Source organism: Oncorhynchus tshawytscha, linkage group LG04, assembly GCF_018296145.1.
Source record: "Oncorhynchus tshawytscha isolate Ot180627B linkage group LG04, Otsh_v2.0, whole genome shotgun sequence".
Taxonomy (NCBI): domain Eukaryota; kingdom Metazoa; phylum Chordata; class Actinopteri; order Salmoniformes; family Salmonidae; genus Oncorhynchus; species Oncorhynchus tshawytscha.
The window spans coordinates 33,078,643-33,096,788 of NC_056432.1; the positions used below are offsets into that span (position 1 = coordinate 33,078,643).

The 18,146-nt window shown below is 43.2% G+C and overlaps 1 protein-coding gene and 1 long non-coding RNA gene across 3 annotated transcripts; both read right to left on the reverse strand.

Moving 5' to 3' along the window:
* Positions 1-11,685: 11,685 nt before the first annotated feature.
* Positions 11,686-14,498, reverse strand: LOC112248583 (28S ribosomal protein S36, mitochondrial). 2 transcript variants are annotated; one of them, XM_024417728.2, is made up of 5 exons: positions 14,159-14,498; positions 13,737-13,883; positions 13,170-13,233; positions 12,117-12,310; positions 11,686-11,847 (listed from the first exon to the last, which is right to left on the reverse strand). In XM_024417728.2, exons 2-5 carry the CDS (start codon positions 13,839-13,841, stop codon positions 11,830-11,832), a joined length of 381 nt encoding a protein of 126 aa, XP_024273496.1. In that variant the 5' UTR covers positions 13,842-13,883; positions 14,159-14,498; the 3' UTR covers positions 11,686-11,829. The 2 variants fall into 2 exon arrangements, with proteins under 2 accessions (XP_024273496.1, XP_024273497.1); XM_024417729.2 differs by having other exon boundaries at positions 13,791-13,883; positions 14,159-14,497.
* Positions 14,499-15,863: 1,365 nt separating this feature from the next.
* Positions 15,864-17,840, reverse strand: LOC121846422. The gene is made up of 3 exons (XR_006083311.1): positions 17,306-17,840; positions 16,313-16,440; positions 15,864-16,030 (listed from the first exon to the last, which is right to left on the reverse strand). It is a non-coding gene; the product is annotated as an uncharacterized LOC121846422 (long non-coding RNA).
* Positions 17,841-18,146: the final 306 nt, after the last annotated feature.

The window sequence follows — 18,146 nt, forward strand, 5'->3', positions numbered from 1 at the left end:
GTTAAACATTTTGTATTTTCTGTTCTTTAATACCTGATGTACAGATCCAGAAATAAAGTTCTGGAAAAGGTCTCAAGATTTCTGCTTTTACTCAGTTTTATGTGCATTAACTTGTGTGATAGCACAAGTGAATTTCTGCTTTTTGTGGTGGATCTCTCCCCAAAATTGGTCGCCGTCCCCTAATAGCGTAATCCCTACACTTAAGCCAAAATTAGCCTTTTGGGCCTTAATATCTTTCCCTTTTTTACATGCAAAAAATGTTACATAGGCCTAAACCATTAATGGTGACACAATGTTACAACGTTATAAATGTTGGACACATTCCATTTGTCAAACCTGTTAAAGTGCTGCCGTTTCATGGGTTTGTCATTAGGCCTATAGAAATGGCGTGGTTAAATCTGGTTTATTCTGTTGCTTGTGAAATGTCAACTGTCATTGACGTGTTCAAATGGTGGTGAAATGTATTACATTGCAATAGGCTTTTGCACATTTACAGAGACGTGGCTAGCAGACAGACATTTTTCACAAAGAAAGGGTGAGAGATTGGCTATATCGAACATTCAGAATGGCCAGCGCGCGCGTATTCGGCTTCAAGGGATGTTGGAATTGGAGGCTCTTAAATAAAAAATCTGCTCAATGCAAAAGATTTCTTCCTATTTGATTGCAATGGTGTGATATGCCACGGAGAAAAGCCAATAACCGGTGTGTTCCTTGATCAAACACGGCAAAAAAAATGCAATAACCGGTGAGTTCCTTGATCAAACACAGCACTAGGCCACGGGAGAATTACGTGACAAATTCTACCGCCTGGGCTTTGATGTAATGCAAGAGCAGATATTCAGCTTCTCTTATTGTTCAGCGCTTTACCTGAGAGATGTCTCTAAGGTACAAGGCAAGGTGTTTGTTATAGGCTGAGGGGGTGCGTAATGAATTGAGAGGCTGACATTCATTTTGTTGATGAAGATGACCACACTATATTTAACTGAACATTGGCCTCAGATGTCAAAGCGGTCCTTGTTGGAATTGACAAATTGACCTTCCTTAAAGGTCAAAGCCTCCTGCAATCTGTGGGTTCCAGAGTGAAGGATCAGGGGCGCCGCCAGGGATTTTGGACCCCATGAAAATATATCACATTGGACGCCACCATCACAGGCCACACCAACCCTGTGCAATTGCTGTAAACACAGACCCCCAGAACCCAATCAACCCAACTCCAACTTGGCCAAGATAAAGCAAAGCAGTGTGACAAAAACAACAACACAGAGTTACACATGGGATAAACAAATGTACAGTCAATAACACAATAGAAAAATCTGTATAGTGTGTGCAAATTAAGGAGGTAAAGCAATTAATAGGCCAATAGTGGTCGAAGTAATTACAATTTAGCAATTTACACTGGAGTGATACATGTGCAGTTGAGGATGTCCAAGTAGAAATACTGGTGTGCAAAAGAGCAGAAAAACAAAATATGGGGATGAGGTACGTAGTTGGTTGGATGGGCTATTTACAGATGGGCTGTGTACAGCTGCAGCAATCGGTAAGCTGTTCTGACCGCTGAAGCTTAAAGTTAGTGAGGGAGATATGTCTCCAACTTCAGTGATCTTTGCAATTCGTTCCAGTCATTGGCAGCAGAGAACTGCAAGGAAAGGCGGCCAAAATAGGTGTTGGCTTTGGGGATGACCAGTGAAATATACCTGCTGGAGCGCGTGCTATAGGTGGGTGTTGCTATGGTGACCAGTGAGCTGAGATAAGGCGGAGCTTTACTTAGCAAAGGCTTATAGATGACCTGGAGCCAGTGGGTTTGGCCAAGAATATGTAGCGAGGACCAGCCAACGAGAGCATACAGGTCGCATTGGTGGGTAGTACATGGGGCTTTGGTGACAAAACGGATGGCACCGTGATAGACTGCATACAATGTTCTGAGTAGAGTGTTGGAGGCTATTTTGTAAATGACATCGCTGAAGTCAAGAATCGGTAGGATAGTCAGTTTTACAAGGGTATGTTTGGCAGCATGAGTGAAAGAGGCTTTGTTGCGAAATAGGAAGATTTAACTTTGGATTGGAGATGCTTTATGTGAGTCTGGAAGAATAGTTTACAGTCTAGCCAGACACGTAGGCATTTATTGTTGTCCACATATTCTAAGTCAGAACCGTCCAGAGGAGTGATGCTAGTCGGGTGGGTGGGTGCGGGCAGCGATCGGTTGAAGAGCATGCATTTCATTTTACTAGCATTTAAGAGCAGTTGGAGGCCACAGAAGGAGTGTTGTATGGTGTTGAAGCTTGTTTGGAGGTTTGTTAACACAGTGTCCAAAGAAGGGCCAGATGTATACAGAATGGTGTCGTATGCGTATAGGTGGATCAAAGAATCACCCGCAGAGCAAGAGCGACATCATTGATATTTACAGAGAAAAGAGTCGGTCTGAGAATTGAACCCTGTGTCACCCCCATAGAGACTGCCAGAGGACCGGACAGCATGCCCTCCGATTTGACACACTGAACTCTGTCTGCAAAGTAATTGGTGAACCAGGCAAGGCAGTCATCCGAAAAACCGAGGCTACTGAGTCTGCCGATAAGAATATGGTGATTGACAGAGTCGAAAGCCTTGGCAAGGTCGATGAAGACGGCTGCACAGTACTGTCTTTTATCGATGGCGGTTATGATATTGTTTAGTACCTTGAGCGTGGCTGATGTGCACCCGTGGCCGGCTCGGAAACCAGATTGCAGAGCGGAGAAGGTACGGTGGGATTCGAGATGGTCAGTGACCTGTTTGTTGACTTGGCTTTCGAAGACCTTAGATAGGCAGGGCAGGATGGATATAGGTCTGTAACAGTTTGGGTCCAGGGTGTCTCCCCCTTTGAAGAGGGGGATGACTGCGGCAGCTTTCCAATCCTTGGGGATCTCAGACGATATGAAAGAGAGGTTGAACAGGCTGGTAATAGGGGTTGCGACAATGGCGGCGGATAGTTTCTGAAATAGAGGGTTCAGATTGTCAAGCCCAGCTGATTTGTACGGGTCCAGGTTTTGCAGCTCTTTCAGAACATCTGCTATCTGGATTTGGGTAAAGGAGAACCTGGAGAGGCTTGGGCGAGTAGCTGCGGGGGGCGGAGCTGTTGGCCGAAGTTGGAGTAGCCAGGCGGAAGGCATGGCCAGCTGTTGAGGAATGCTTGTTGAAGTTTTCGATAATCATGGATTTATCGGTGGTGACCATGTTACCTAGCCTCAGTGCAGTGGGCTGCTGGGAGGAGGTGCTCTTGTTCTCCATGGACTTCACAGTGTCCCAGAACTTTTTGGAGTTGGAGCTACAGGATGCAAACTTCTGCCTGAAGAAGCTGGCCTTAGCTTTCCTGACTGACTGCGTGTATTGGTTCCTGACTTCCCTGAACAGTTGCATATCGCGGGGACTATTCGATGCTATTGCAGTCCGCCACAGGATATTTTTGTGCTGGTCGAGGGCAGTCAGGTCTGGAGTGAACCAAGGGCTGTATCTGTTCTTAGTTCTACATTTTTGAACGGAGCATGCTTATCTAAAATGGTGAGGAAGTTACTTTTAAAGAATGACCAGGCATCCTCAACTGACGGGATGAGGTCAATGTCCTTCCAGGATACCCGGGCCAGGTCGATTAGAAAGGCCTGCTCACAGAAGTGTTTTAGGGAGCGTTTGACAGTGATGAGGGGTGGTCGTTTGACTGCGGCTCCGTAGCGGATACAGGCAATGAGGCAGTGATCGCTGAGATCCTGGTTGAAGACAGCGGAGGTGTATTTGGAAGGCCAGTTGGTCAGGATGACGTCTATGAGGGTGCCCTTGTTTACAGATTTAAGGTTGTACCTGGTGGGTTCCTTGATGATTTGTGTGAGATTGAGGGCATCTAGCTTAGATTGTAGGACTGCCGAGGTGTTAAGCATATCCCAGTTTAGGTCACCTGGCAGAACAAACTCTGAAGCTAGATGGGGGCGATCAATTCACAAATGGTGTCCAGGGCACAGTGGGAGCTGAGGGGGTCGGTAGCAGGCGGCAACAGTGAGAGACTTATTTCTGGAGAGAGTAATTTTCAAAATTAGTAGTTCGAACTGTTTGGGTATGGACCTGGAAAGTATGACATTACTTTGCAGGCTGTCTCTCTGCAGTAAACTGCAACTCCTCCCCCTTTGGCAGTTCTATCTTGACGGAAAATGTTATAGTTGGGTATGGAAATCTCAGAATTTTTGGTGGCCTTCCTGAGCCAGGATTCAGACACGGCAAGGACATCAGGGTTAGCAGAGTGTGCTAAAGCAGTGAGTAAAACAAACTTAGGGAGGAGGCTTCTGATGTTGACATGCATGAAACCAAGGCTTTTTCGATCACAGAAGTCAACAAATGAGGGTGCCTGGGGACATGCAGGGCCTGGGTTTACCTCCACATCACCTGCGGAACAGAGGAGGAGTAGAATGAGGGTGCGGCTAAAGGCTATCAAAACTGGTCGCCTAGAGCGTTGGGGACAGAGAATAAAAGGAGCAGATTTCTGGGCATGGTAGAATATATTCAGGGTAGAATATATTCAGGGCATAATGCGCAGACAGGGGTATGGTGGGGTGCGGGTACAGCGGAGGTAAGCCCAGGCACTGGGTGATGATGAGAGAGGTTGTATCTCTGGACATGCTGGTTGTAATGGGTGAGGTCACCGCATGTGTGGGAGGTGGGACAAAGGAGGTATCAGGGGTATGAAGAGTGGAACTAGGGGCTCCATTGTAAACTAAAACAATGATAACTAACCTGAACAACAGTATACAAGGCATATTGACATTTGAGAGAGACATACAGCGAGGCATACAGTAATCACAGGTGTTGAATTGGGAGAGCTAGCTAAAACAGTAGCTAAAACAGTAGGTGAGACAACAACAGCTAATCAGCTAGCACAACAACAGCAGGTAAAATGGCGTTGACTAGGCAGGGAGGGTCGGATTAACTACACACAGAGCCTGAGTGCGGCTGGGGCCGACAGATAAAACATAAACAAGCAGAATGGAGTACCGTGATTAATGGACAGTCCAGCATGCATCAGCTATGTAGCCAAGTGATCAGTGTCCAGGGGGCAGCGGTGGATGGGGCAGGGAAGCTGGACTGGTGAGTATTATCCAGGTTAAAAAAACTGGCTGGCTGTGCAGAGGGTAAGGTAAAAGCCGCTAGCAGTGGCTAACAATGACTAAATAGCTTGTAGCTAGTTAGCTGGTTAGCTTCTGGAGGTTCTTGAGTGTGGGGAGACAGGGCTGGTTCCGGGGTATGGGGATCGGGAGACAGGGCTGGTTCAGGGGTATGGGGATGGGGAGACAGGGCTGGTATGGGGATGGGGAGACAGGGCTGGTTCAGGGGTATGGGGATGGGGAGACAGGGCTGCTGAGCCTGAAGCTGCATCTGTTGGGCCTGGCACCAGCCAGGGACAACTGATTTAGTATGAATAGCTTGCTAAAAGTTTGCCTGCATTGATTAAATGTTGGCTAAAAGAGGAGTGAAATGTAAACACTCAGAATTTTCTGTGAAGATATTAAGTAACTAATGTTAGGGGAGCAAGAGTAGCCTATTTCAATACAGAGGCTCTCTGGGTGTTTACTTTTTGCCAAAATCAAGAAAATAAAAATAAACAGTTTTATTAGTATATTGTAAATGTGTGTGTGAGAGAGAGAGAGAGAGAGAGAGAGAGAGAAAGAACATACTCTATTTCCAATTCTCATCTCTCTCTGTCTGGTTCTGGGTGTCTGACAGCATTCTTGGAGGTGGCCACAGGCAGGAAGGCAACGGTGATCTGCAAGCCCCTTTGAGTGCATCTCCAATCAGTTCAGAGTCAACCCAGCCTAGAGCCTGGTGGTGGGGGACCTTATTGAGTCTGGAGACAGAAATGCTGTTTGTGGACAACTGTGGCCTGGATACCATGCTTACACTCACAGGTACAGGGTGAAGACGGCCCAGGAGGAGAGATTGATCTCTCCACAAACCACAGCTTTGTGCCAGACGATGTTGTTAACACTATTGCTGACTTCATACTGTGACGCCCTGAATTTGTCTCAACTGTGCTTCCCCTGAACAGCTGCAGAATAACTGATGTACAGTACCAGTCAAAAGTTTGGACACACCTACTCATTCAAGAGTTTCTTTATTTTTACTATTTTCTACATTGTAGCATAATAGTGAAATGTCAAAATTATGAAATAAAACATGGAATAATTTAGTAACCAAAAAAGTGTTAAGCAAATCAAAATATATTTTAGATTCTTCAAAGTAGCCACCCTTTGCCTTGATGACTGCTTTGCACACTCTTGGCATTCTCTCAACCAGCTTCAGCTGGAATGCTGTTTCAACAGTCTTGAAGGAATTCCCACATATGCTGAGCACTTGTTGGCTGTGTCATGACCGTCCTGTGAGGATCCAATTAGGTCAGATCAGCTTTGCAATAACTTCAACCAGACCCCCTCTCACAGCAGAGGGTGGTTAACATCTCATGCCCTGTTGTAAAATCCAGGACAGAACATTCAGCATCTTCCTCCTAATTCACCAGAAGAATGTGCCTTTGTTCCAGACCTTTCCCACCGAAACTCTAACAGGTTCCAAAGCTAATACCGGAACAATATTTTTTAACATAGAACATGGGGAATGGGCAGAGGTGACCTAAAAGAGCACTAATGTTGTTATTTTGTGATGTCATTACATTTTTCTAAAGGAAATACTGTAACTTAAAGTATACATGTACAAAGTTTCCATCCTCTGCGTTGTGCGTTCTATATGTGATTTTAGAAACTACAAGATAATTTTTTTTATATAACTGTGCACAGTAAGTGGTCACCACCCCCTTGAGTGAGGTCAGAGAGTGTGTCAGCGTGACAGAACCACCCCTTTTGAACGAAGGTTGCCAGGTGCACATTGGGTGTGGCTGGCTTCCGGGTTGGATGCGCGCTGTGTTAAGAAGCAGTGATGCTTGGTTGGGTTGTGTATCGGAGGACGCATGACTTTCAACCTTTGTCTCTCCCGAGCCCGTACGGGAGTTGTAGCGATGAGACAAGATAGTAGCTACTAAAACAATTGGATACCACGAAATTGGGGAGAAAAAGGTGTCAAATTCAAAAAAATAAGAGTCTAAAAGTTTAAATTCAACTAATGCAAGAGGCTTTAACTTCCATCATCAACTAAGTAAAATACATTGGCCTAAAGCCAACTAATAAAAATGTATGTTCTTTCAATCACAATCTCTCTCTACTTCACCTGTCTGCCTCCCTTTCTTTCTGTCTTTACTTGAGCTGTCGCTAGTGAAGTATCAACTAGCCTATTCCGGACCCTCAATTTCCTGTGCCAGTGAGCTCGGGAGTTTTTTTATGACATTTCCACTGGATACATGGAATCATCAGATCATGATAAACAGACTTCGCTGACTTACTGTGTGGGGTGAAGAAAAAAATCGCTGAGAAGCTCAGCTTATTAGTGGTGGACGTGGTGATTTAAATCAATCAGAATCTCCAAATGGGCACTTTCCTACATTTGTGTGCAGCAGGCTAACTTTATCAGGACAAAGAACCCAGACACAAGCACATTGCTCACATGGAGCATTCCAAACAAAAGACAATGAAACAAATGACAAAACTCATAAATGATGGTTATGAAATAAACCAAAAGTTGTTTCTCACAAGTGTAGTAGGTTGTGAACTCTGCAAACAACGTTTACATTTACTAGGCCTTTTGAGTCATTTAGCAGATGCTCTTATCCAGAGCGACTTAGAGTTAGTGCATTCATCTTAAGATAACTAGGTGGGACAATCACATATCACAGGCATAGAAAGTACATTTTTCCTCAATGTAGCTGTCAGAGCTAGGTGGGGAGATGGGCAGGCACTCTGCTGTCCTAGCTTCAGAGGGAAGCTGGTTCCACCATTAGACAGATAAAAGCTTGGACTGGGCTGAGTCGGAGCTGCCCTTCCATTGGGGTGGAAGGGCCGAGAGACCTGAGGTGGCAGAACGGAGTGCTCGGGTCAGGGTGTAGGGTTTGAGCATAGCCTGAAGGTAGGGAGGGGCAGTTCCTCTTGCTGTTCTGTAGGTAAGCACCATGGTCTTGTAGTGGATGCGAGCTTCAACTGGAAGCCAGTGGAGTGTGCGGAGGAGCAGGGTGACATGAGGGAACTTGGGAAGGTTGAAAACCAGGCGGGTTGCAGCGTTCTGGGTAAGTTGAAGGGGTTTGGTAGCACAAGTGGGGAGACCAGCCAACAGCGAGTTGCAGTAGTCCAGACGGGAGAGGACAAGTGCCTGGATTAGGACCTGTGCCACTTCCTGTGTGAGGGGAAAGGTCGTACTCTACGGATGTTGTAGAGCATGAACCTGCAGGAGCGAGTCACTGCTTTGATATTTGCAGAAAACAACAGGGTGTTGTCCAGGGTCACGTCAAGGTTCTTTGCACTCTGGGAGGGCGACACTGTAGAGTTGTCAACTGTGATGGAGGTCTTTGAGCGGGCAGGCCTTCCCTGGGAGGAAGAGCAGCTCCATCTTGTTGAAGTTGAGCTTGAGGTGGTGGGCCGACATCCAAGCTGACATACAGTGCCTTGCGAAAGTATTCGGCTCCCTTGAACTTTGCGACCTTTTGCCACATTTCAGGCTTCAAACATAAAGATATAAAACTGTATTTTTTTGTGAAGAATCAACAACAAGTGGGACACAATCATGAAGTGGAACGACATTTATTGGATATTTCAAACTTTTTTAACAAATCAAAAACTGAAAAATTGGGCGTGCAAAATGATTCAGCCCCTTTACTTTCAGTGCAGCAAACTCTCTCCAGAAGTTCAGTGAGGATCTCTGAATGATCCAATGTTGACCTAAATGACTGATGATAAATACAATCCACCTGTGTGTAATCAAGTCTCCGTATAAATGCACCTGCACTGTGATAGTCTCAGAGGTCCGTTAAAAGCGCAGAGCATCATGAAGAACAAGGAACACACCAGGCAGGTCCAAGATACTGTTGTGAAGAAGTTTAAAGCTGGATTTGAATACAAAAAGATTTCCCAAGCTTTAAACATCCCAAGGAGCACTGTGCAAGCGATAATATTGAAATGGAAGGAGTATCAGACCACTGCAAATCTACCAAGACCTGGCCGTCCCTCTAAACTTTCAGCTCATACAAGAAGACTGATCAGAGATGCAGCCAAGAGGCCCATGATCACTCTGGATGAACTGCAGAGATCTACAGCTGAGGTGGGAGACTCTGTCCATAGGACAACAATCAGTCGTATATTGCACAAATCTGGCCTTTATGGAAGAGTGGCAAGAAGAAAGCCATTTCTTAAAGATATCCATAAAATGTGTCGTTTAAAGTTTGCCACAAGCCACCTGGGAGACACACCAAACATGTGGAAGAAGGTGCTCTGGTCAGATGAAACCAAAATTGAACTTTTTGGCAACAATGCAAAACGTTATGTTTGGCGTAAAAGCAACACAGCTCATCACCCTGAACACACCATCCCCACTGTCAAACATGGTGGTGGAAGCATCATGGTTTGGGCCTGCTTTTCTTCAGCAGGGACAGGGAAGATGGTTAAAATTGATGGGAAGATGGATGGAGCCAAATACAGGACCATTCTGGAAGAAAACCTGATGGAGTCTGCAAAAGACCTGAGACTGGGAGGGAGATTTGTCTTCCAACAAGACAATGATCCAAAACATAAAGCAAAATCTACAATGGAATGGTTCAAAAATAAACATATCCAGGTGTTAGAATGGCCAAGTCAAAGTCCAGACCTGAATCCAATCGAGAATCTGTGGAAAGTGCTGTTCACAAATGCTCTCCATCCAACCTCACTGAGCTCGAGCTGTTTTGCAAGGAGGAATGGGAAAAAAATTCAGTCTCTCGATGTGCAAAACTGATAGAGACATACCCCAAGCGACTTACAGCTGTAATCGCAGCAAAAGGTGGCGCTACAAAGTATTAACTTAAGGGGGCTGAATAATTTTGCACGCCCAATTTTTCAGTTTTTGATTTGTTAAAAAAGTTTGAAATATCCAATAAATGTCGTTCCACTTCATGATTGTGTCCCACTTGTTGATTCTTCACAAAAAAATACAGTTTTATATCTTTATGTTTGAAGCCTGAAATGTGGCAAAAGGTCGCAAAGTTCAAGGGGGCCGAATACTTTCGCAAGGCACTGTATCTGCTAGACACGCAGAGATGCGTTTAGCCACCTGGGTGTCAGAAGGGGGAAGGAGAAAAGTAGTTCAGTGTCATCCGTATAACAATGATAGGAGTGACTTGTGTATAGAGAATAGAGGGCCTAGAACCGAGCACTAGGGGAACCAGTAGTGAGAGTACGTGGTGCAGACAGATCCTCTACACGTCACCTTGCCAGGTAGGATGCAATCCAAGTGTGCATAGCCTTAGACACCCAGCCCTGAGAGGGTGGAGAGGAGTATCTGGTGGTTCACGGTGTCAAAGGCAGCAGATGGATCTAGGAGGAAGAGAACAGAGGAGAGAGAGTCAGCTTTGGCAGTGCAGAGAGCCCCCGTGACACAGAGAAGAGCGGTTGAGTGACCCGTCTTGAAGCCTGGTGTGGGTCAAGAAATTTGTTCTGAGAGATGAGAAAATTGATCAGAGACAGCAGTGTTTTGGAAAGAAAATAAACTATGTAATGGGGAATTGATCAAAATAACGACATTATATTGACACATTGACACTTCACTGACAGCTGCAACTCAGCTAGTTCTATTGCCGCTCGCGCTGCCCAAATTGGAGGCTTCCCAAATAGGCATTTTTTTTTATAAGAAGCTAATGATCCTCTGTGGCTAAGTCATGCTCCCTGGTGAAGTATTTTGTTTTATTTAGAAGTAATTACATAATTTTGGCAAAACATCCATTTACTCTAGAGGAAGCCAGCATCCGAACAGTGCACTGTGCCCCTGCCAACTTTCCTTTCCAATTCGCTGAAACCAGAGATCTGTATATAATGACCAGATGCTCATGTCTCCACCCTAACAATGTTCGTCTTTGTCCCAAAGTTGGTTGGTTCGCAAGTCCTTTCGCTTCACCACCCCTGCTGAAACTAGCGAGCAAAACAGCACCCCTCTGTCTCACTATATGTAGTGCATGTATCTGACACTGTAGAGTATGACATGCCATAATCTTTTTGTCAAGACATCAGATACATGGTCTACACATACTGAGAGGCACCGCTTCACTCACACAGATGTTTCATCTGACATTGATGTGTCTTACGGTCAAATAAATTATCATTATTTTGGACGGGCAAGGATGTACGGTAGGGCGGGCCAGGCCCCTAAGGCCCGCCCATAATGCCAACCCTGACTGAAGGGGCAAGGAAAGAAAAGAGCCCTTGATTTTCTTCATTCTAGGGGTGAAATTCAGTCTGGTCCTTGTTTGGATGTGGTATCATAAAAATGCTGAGCAAAATGTGCAACTAAGAAAGCAGCTTTGGATATGGACAACAATAGTGTAGAGATGGGAACACTTACTGGTCAATTAAAAAACTAATGTACAGTGGATCATGCCAACATTCACATCAACCTTAAAGGATTTAATTAAGTGAAGGTGTGAAATAATGGGCACTGAATGAGTTGGGTGCTGAACAAATAAATGGTGATATAATTGAGATCTACTGTAATTGCTTTTCTTCCAAGACAAACAATTAAATTAAAAATGTCCATTGAAATGAAATATCTACACAATCATCTTTAAAAATATACTTTATTTGTACAGTTTCAGTTATTATAGTATTATTCTGTGTCTGAGGTGTGGCAGCAGGTCCTCTCTTGTTGGGGAACAAAATTAGGCAAAAACACAAACTGATTTCCACAGGTAAGGACTTAACATCACTCTGGTCCACCACGCTGGAAAAGATAAGAAAACAAAAGAGTTGGTGGTTAGTGAGATCTTCCCTGTATTGCAAGACTCAGGTAACAACAGAGTACTCAGAATGCCTTCTCTAAAACTATGGGGTAAACCAAAAGCAGAGATCTAATTAAAGTACAGGCCCAACCCATGAGTGTAACTGCATGTCACAAAAATATCATCCCTTTCAGTATTTGTATGAACACTTTTTAAAATAAAAAAATACAAGAATTACAGCACTTCTTCAGTGCCCCAGCTAGGCACTCACCTGAATATAGTCCATCTCGTCTGTTTCCAATGCCCTCCTGCGGTATCTCTGGGGGAGTTCCTTAACTGTGGCCACACTGTCTGGGGTTCCAGAGAGTAGAGTGACAGGTCTGGGGGGTCTCGATAACAGCGGCGGTGCTACAACTGGAGGTGAACTAGGAGAGCCGACTGCTAATGTTTTAAGAGTCTCTTGGACTGAAACAGAGGAAAAGGTTGTTTTAAAACATTAGCCGAATAGGTAGCTTTTAATCAGTGATGTTATTGTTTTAGACATCCAGTGTTTATCCTACAAATATTTACAGCAGTGGCAAATTTAGTGTGTGTGTGTGGGGGGGGGCACAGTTTAAGGCTGCCCTCTTTGTCAGAGACAATTCTTGTTTTAAAGCCAATTTCCTGAAATTCTACACATTTGTCATGGGCCTGAAATAAAAATAGCAGTTTCAAATCAAATTTCCTGCAATTACACACATTTTGCCATGGCTTATTCTATCAGTGACTTTTAGTCATTTAAGTATACACTGAAAGTTTAACCATCCAGTGCAGCGCTGCTAAATGCATAGAGGTGAAACACTGGACATCCTTTGTGTTTTATGTTATTTTATTCATTACTCATAGCACTATTTTATAATGAAATTGGAAAGGACTAAAACAACCTCTTACTAAAATACACTGGGGTTGACAAAAAAAAGGGAAAACAAGTCAGTGTTTCAATCTTTGATTTGAAAAGCGCCTGAAAACAATACCCAGGTTTTCCAACAACAAAATGTCAAACCGATAGAGGAAAACGTTTTTTAAGGCAGAGAGCTACAGAGAAATAATTACAATTGTACATTGTTTGACGCAGTTTCTACTGTCTATCGAGTTAAAGTTGATACAACCAAACAATATTCAACCAACAGGCTACATTTTGACTAACAACACACAATTGCATACAGTAGCTGTGTCCCTTAACAGATAAAGGGTGGAATGTCCTCTTCAATAGGGTTAGCACTACCCATGGATGAAAAAAATAACAATAGGTAGTGCAACATCACACTGGCAAGTTCTTACTCACCACTCAGCCTGGGGACCCCCTCTCTGCTGGGAAACTTCATTAGAGGAGCATGAGGTTTCACAGCCTGAAAGGTAGTCGAATGAAAACAGACAAGTTACTCAATCACTTCAAGACTTCTCTTTTGCAGCCAGACAATCCTATATTGCTTATTATTGCTATGAATTGAAAGCAATGCCATATAGCAGTAGGCGAACAAAATGTTTATCATTGCCTTGAATAAACTGCCAGATAAGTTGGGTAGCTAGAGTAGACACTGACAGGGAGAACTACTGATCAGCGAACGTGCTATTTCTAGCCTTAGTTCAACGACTAACCGTGTATGACTGTATGGCAGTTAACATGGCATTAGTTCGTTTGAACTGAGTAAGTCAACTTTTACGAACATGTACATGATAGTTAGTAGCTAGCTACGTGCTCAAGCTCTTGAATTGCATGCAGACCAACAAGGGCATTAGCATGGGTAGCTAGCTCGTTAGTTTGGGGATGCACAGCGAAAACAAATGTTGTTGACTTCTGACCTTGAAAATCGCAACTTGCATTGACTATTGAACTTTTAAAAGTACTCACTTGAGTTACAAGTGTTGTTGCAGAGCGACAAATATCCAAGTTTGACAAGCGTACCTGTACCACCCTTCCAACTGCAGCCATTGTGCTACTGACTTTGCCACCCATGTCCTCGCGGGTCTTCTTCCGGGTGAAAACAATCCTCAGTTCCTAAAAGTACCAGAAGAGGGAGTTGTCATGTGAAAAGGGAAAATGACTATGTCCGCAGTATATAAACCATAGGTTTAGAACAACGGTATGTGATAGGAGACATTCTACTGCATGGATGCTAATGTGAGCTAACGGGGCATCGGAGGATAATACCATCCCATTCAGAGTAAAATACACAATAAAACACATCTTAGACATGTATACGAATTTCAAACCCGGCCAGATCAGATCAGATCTAAAGTTGAGTTAATTGTCTGTAACATACAATGTCTTACCTTTGGCTTGATGCTGTCAGCTGAAAGTAGGTTATATTATTCGAAAACAAAATAAACGTTCAGGTCAGTTTCCCAGGCCATACTGTCAAACCATGACGTTTGTTTGCACCGAGTTGATTTCTAAGAATAGCACAAGAAAACCGTTCTTAATCGGACAAAATGCTGGTAGCAGACAAATTCCATCAACCAATTTGAGCTATTCAGTGCCCATTGAAAATGAACCTCGTTTTACATGTTAAAATAAGCACTATAGACAATGGTGAACCAAATGACAAACGCAGCTAGCAAAGGCATTTAACCTTCATATCTATCTTTCAGTCAGCCTAGAGATTGCTGAAGGGGGCGGGGGATTGCTGAATAATTATCTGGTCACGTGATTAGTGGTAACTTCCGAGCGGTACATTCAAAGGTCGCACCAAGAGCCTATCATACAGCCTAACATGGACTATATAGGGAATAGGGTGCCATTTGACACAACAACTGTCTTATTGGACTCAAACAATAAGACTTTTATCTCCCTCACCAACTTCAAACATCAGCTATCTGAGCAGCTAACCGATCGCTGCTGCTGTACATAGTCTATTGGTAAATAGCCCACCCATTTTCACCTACCTCATCCCCATACTGTTTTTATTTATTTACTTGCTCTTTTGCACACCAATATCTCTACCTGTACATGACCATCTGATCATTTATCACTCCAGTGTTAATCTGCAAAATTGTAATTATTCGCCTACCTCCTCATGCCTTTTGCACACATTGTATATAGACTCCCCCCTTTGTTTTTTACTGTGTTATTGACTTGTTAATTGTTTATTCCATGTGTAACTCTGTGTTGTCTGCTCACACTGCTATGCTTTATCTTGGCCAGGTCGCAGTTGCAAATGAGAACTTGTTCTCAACTGGCCTACCTGGTTAAATAAAGGTGAAATAAAAAATAAAAAAATAAAAAAAACAGCTCCTCCTAAACTGGCTTTGAGAAGGAAAACAAATATTATTAGCACTACCCATTGATCTACTTTGGGATAGATTTCAATGCGTTTGCATTGTTTGTCAAAAATGTCAGTCACACAAACCAGAAATGGGTATCAGTTGTTTACCCACTGATGTTGTAATTACACTGCACCTGCCAATGGAAAAAAAACATGTAAATGCATGTTTTAAGCACAACTTGATGTATAGAGTGGGGCCTGTATTTTTTTTGCCAGAGCAATGAGGGAACTGACCAATCGTAGCCTAGACCTTTGTTCAAAGATGAAGACACTTCAGCAGGTGGGTGCATCTGTTATCAATATGGTTGGACAATGGATGTTTTCACCAATCTGTGTGACCGTAACTAACAGCTTTATAAATTAGAACAGAATGTTTATTGCTTTCATCATAAAAATGGTCATTGGCTTGGTTCTGCTGCTGTATTGTGTTACCAACTGTTGTGGATTTATGGAATGTTATTTCTGACCTGTTTGCTTTGTCAACAGGAATCATATGAGCTTCAGGACCAAATCACAGACCTACAAAAAGCAGAGGCTTGGTATTTCATCATCCACACTATGGATGCTTCACCATGGAGGATATATAGGAATTCACAAAATATTATTGAAGATATTCAATCACCTTTTAGTTCATGTTTTCATACTTTGCCCCGTAGTTCAGGTGGAGCAGAGAACTGACCAAAAAAATGAAACTCCTTCAAACATATTTAAATCGTTTGCATTTTATTTTTCTCCTCTGCAGATCCAAAGCGTCTCACTCATGAGAAGATGGACGAGTTGAAGAGGGAGCCTCCCCGAGGCGAAGTACAGAAACATCCTGCAGAAAGGCCAGTCTCACCGAGAGAAATACCAGAAGATGGCCACCATCACACAGAATGTCCTGCGGGTAAATGGGCATTTTTCTATCTTTAAGAATACATTTATTTTTATTCTTAAGATGTGTCCCAATCTCTTTTCTGAAGTGTGCACTCATTCACTTCTTCTCACAAGTCGAAAAGCATTGGATTGGTGGAGTCATGGGCTAGTGGGAATTTCCAACATATTTCTTATACCAGTTGTTTCCTTTCAAACCAGTAAAGGGAAGTGAACTACTGCACACTTCGGGAGGAAGAGGATATCATTGGGACACAGTCTTAGTGCAAAGAGAATGACAGCATATTACCTGTTTTTGTTATGTCAAAATCATGTTGCGATGTTTTCTCCAGGGGATCATCATTGCCAGTAAAGTGAACTGGCGAGATGACCCCAAACTGAGAGCCATCGCCATGACGTTGGAGGACATTCCCATCTCTGAGGAATGAGCAGTCAGCATGGAAGGAAAAGTAATTGTAACATTGTTTAAGCATATGTACAGTTATCAGAAGCTGTAGTGAGAGAGAAAGAACAAAGTGTTGATATCACAGTAATGTAAAACACATACATAATACACTGCTTCAGAGATGGACATTTGTACTGCAGTTGCACTGCATTTTGTATTGACCTTAACTTGAGTTATGAATAAATCTACTAATCATCGGTTTGAAATATAATAGTTATTCTTTTGAAATTCTGGAAAATAAATTATGCATGATGAAACCACAGGAGTATGGCTCTGCCAGTAGGTGTGGTACAAACTAATCGGACATGGTCTCTAACATTCTAATTACTGCAGAAGTAAAAATATTTCCTGTAGACTTGACACTCAAGTCATGATATATTTTCAAGTGTTGGAAATATTATTGCGACTCATAATTGTGTAATTTTGTCATTCTTTGCATGTGTCTCTCAGCCGACTCAAATAATGACAAGGTAGAGCAGAAAAAAGAACCAAGTAGTCAAAAATTCAAGGCTTGTTTAGTAGATAACTAGCATTAATGTATGAGAGCCAGCCTGTGCCAGATGTTTTTTAGCTAGCTATACTGAACAAAAAATATAAATGCAACCATTTCAAAGATTTTACTGAGTTACAGTTCATATAAGGAAATCAGTCAATTGAAATAAATTCCTTAGGCCCTAATTTATGGATTTCACATGACTGGGAATACAGATACCTTTTTAAAAAATGGGCCGCACAATGGGACTCGGGCGTTTCTAGCCATAACTGGCTAGCCATAACTGGCTGGATATCCATCTAGCCAGTGTACATAAACACCCATGTATAAACAAACTCCCTTACTTGACAACTTCCTTCACAATGGCTCTGCTTCGCAAAACGCAATTAGTATGAAAACCCTGAAGTCTGTCGACACTGCATCGCAGTGAATACTGTACGGCCAATTCAGATGCCGATTGATTATGCAGTCTTTTAGAGGAAATCATCTGCGTTTCGGTTCGATGAGATACGATTCGACGCACTAGCATGTTTTTACTGAAACACATTCATTTTCCATTCTAAATTCAAATCTGCTGCTATTGGAGCTTACGAGTTGGGCCTCTGAGCTGGATCTGTCTTCGTGTGTGTGTGGAAATGGTATACAGTGCCTTCGGAAAATATTCAGACCCTTTAATTTTTCGACAAAATATTTTTAAAAAAATTCCCTAGTCAATCTACACACCTTACCCCATCGTGACAAAGCAAAAACAGTTTTAAGACTTATGCTAATTTATACAAATAAAATATCATTTAAATAAGTAGTCAGACCATTTACTCTGTACTTTGTTGAAGCACCTTTGGCAGTGATTACAACCTCATGTCTTCTTGGGTATGACGCTACAAGCTTGGCACACCTGTATTTGGGGAGTTTCTCCCATTCTTCTCTGCAGATCCTCTCAAGCTCTGTCAGGTTGGATGGGGATTGTTGCTACACAGCTATTTTCAGGTCTCTCTAGAGATGTTTGATCGGGTTCAAGACCGGGCTCTGGCTGAGCCCCTCAACGACATTCAGAGACTTGCCCCGAAGCCACTCATGCGTGGTAATGGCTGTGTGCTTAGTGTCCTTGTCCTGTTGGCACGTGAACCTTCACCCCAGTCTGAGGCCCTGAGAGCTCTGGAGCAGGTTTTCATCAAGGATCTCACT

Excerpts from the sequence above, each read along its gene's own strand:
- LOC112248583 (XM_024417728.2), bottom strand. The coding sequence starts at position 13,841 with ATGGGTGGCAAAGTCAGTAGCACAATGGCTGCAGTTGGAAGGGTGGTA. Across the intron at positions 13,234-13,736 it reads CAACAACACTTGTAACTCAA|GCTGTGAAACCTCATGCTCC; the intron begins GTGAGTACTTTT and ends ACTACCTTTCAG. Across the intron at positions 12,311-13,169 it reads GGGGGTCCCCAGGCTGAGTG|TCCAAGAGACTCTTAAAACA; the intron begins GTGAGTAAGAAC and ends CCTCTGTTTCAG.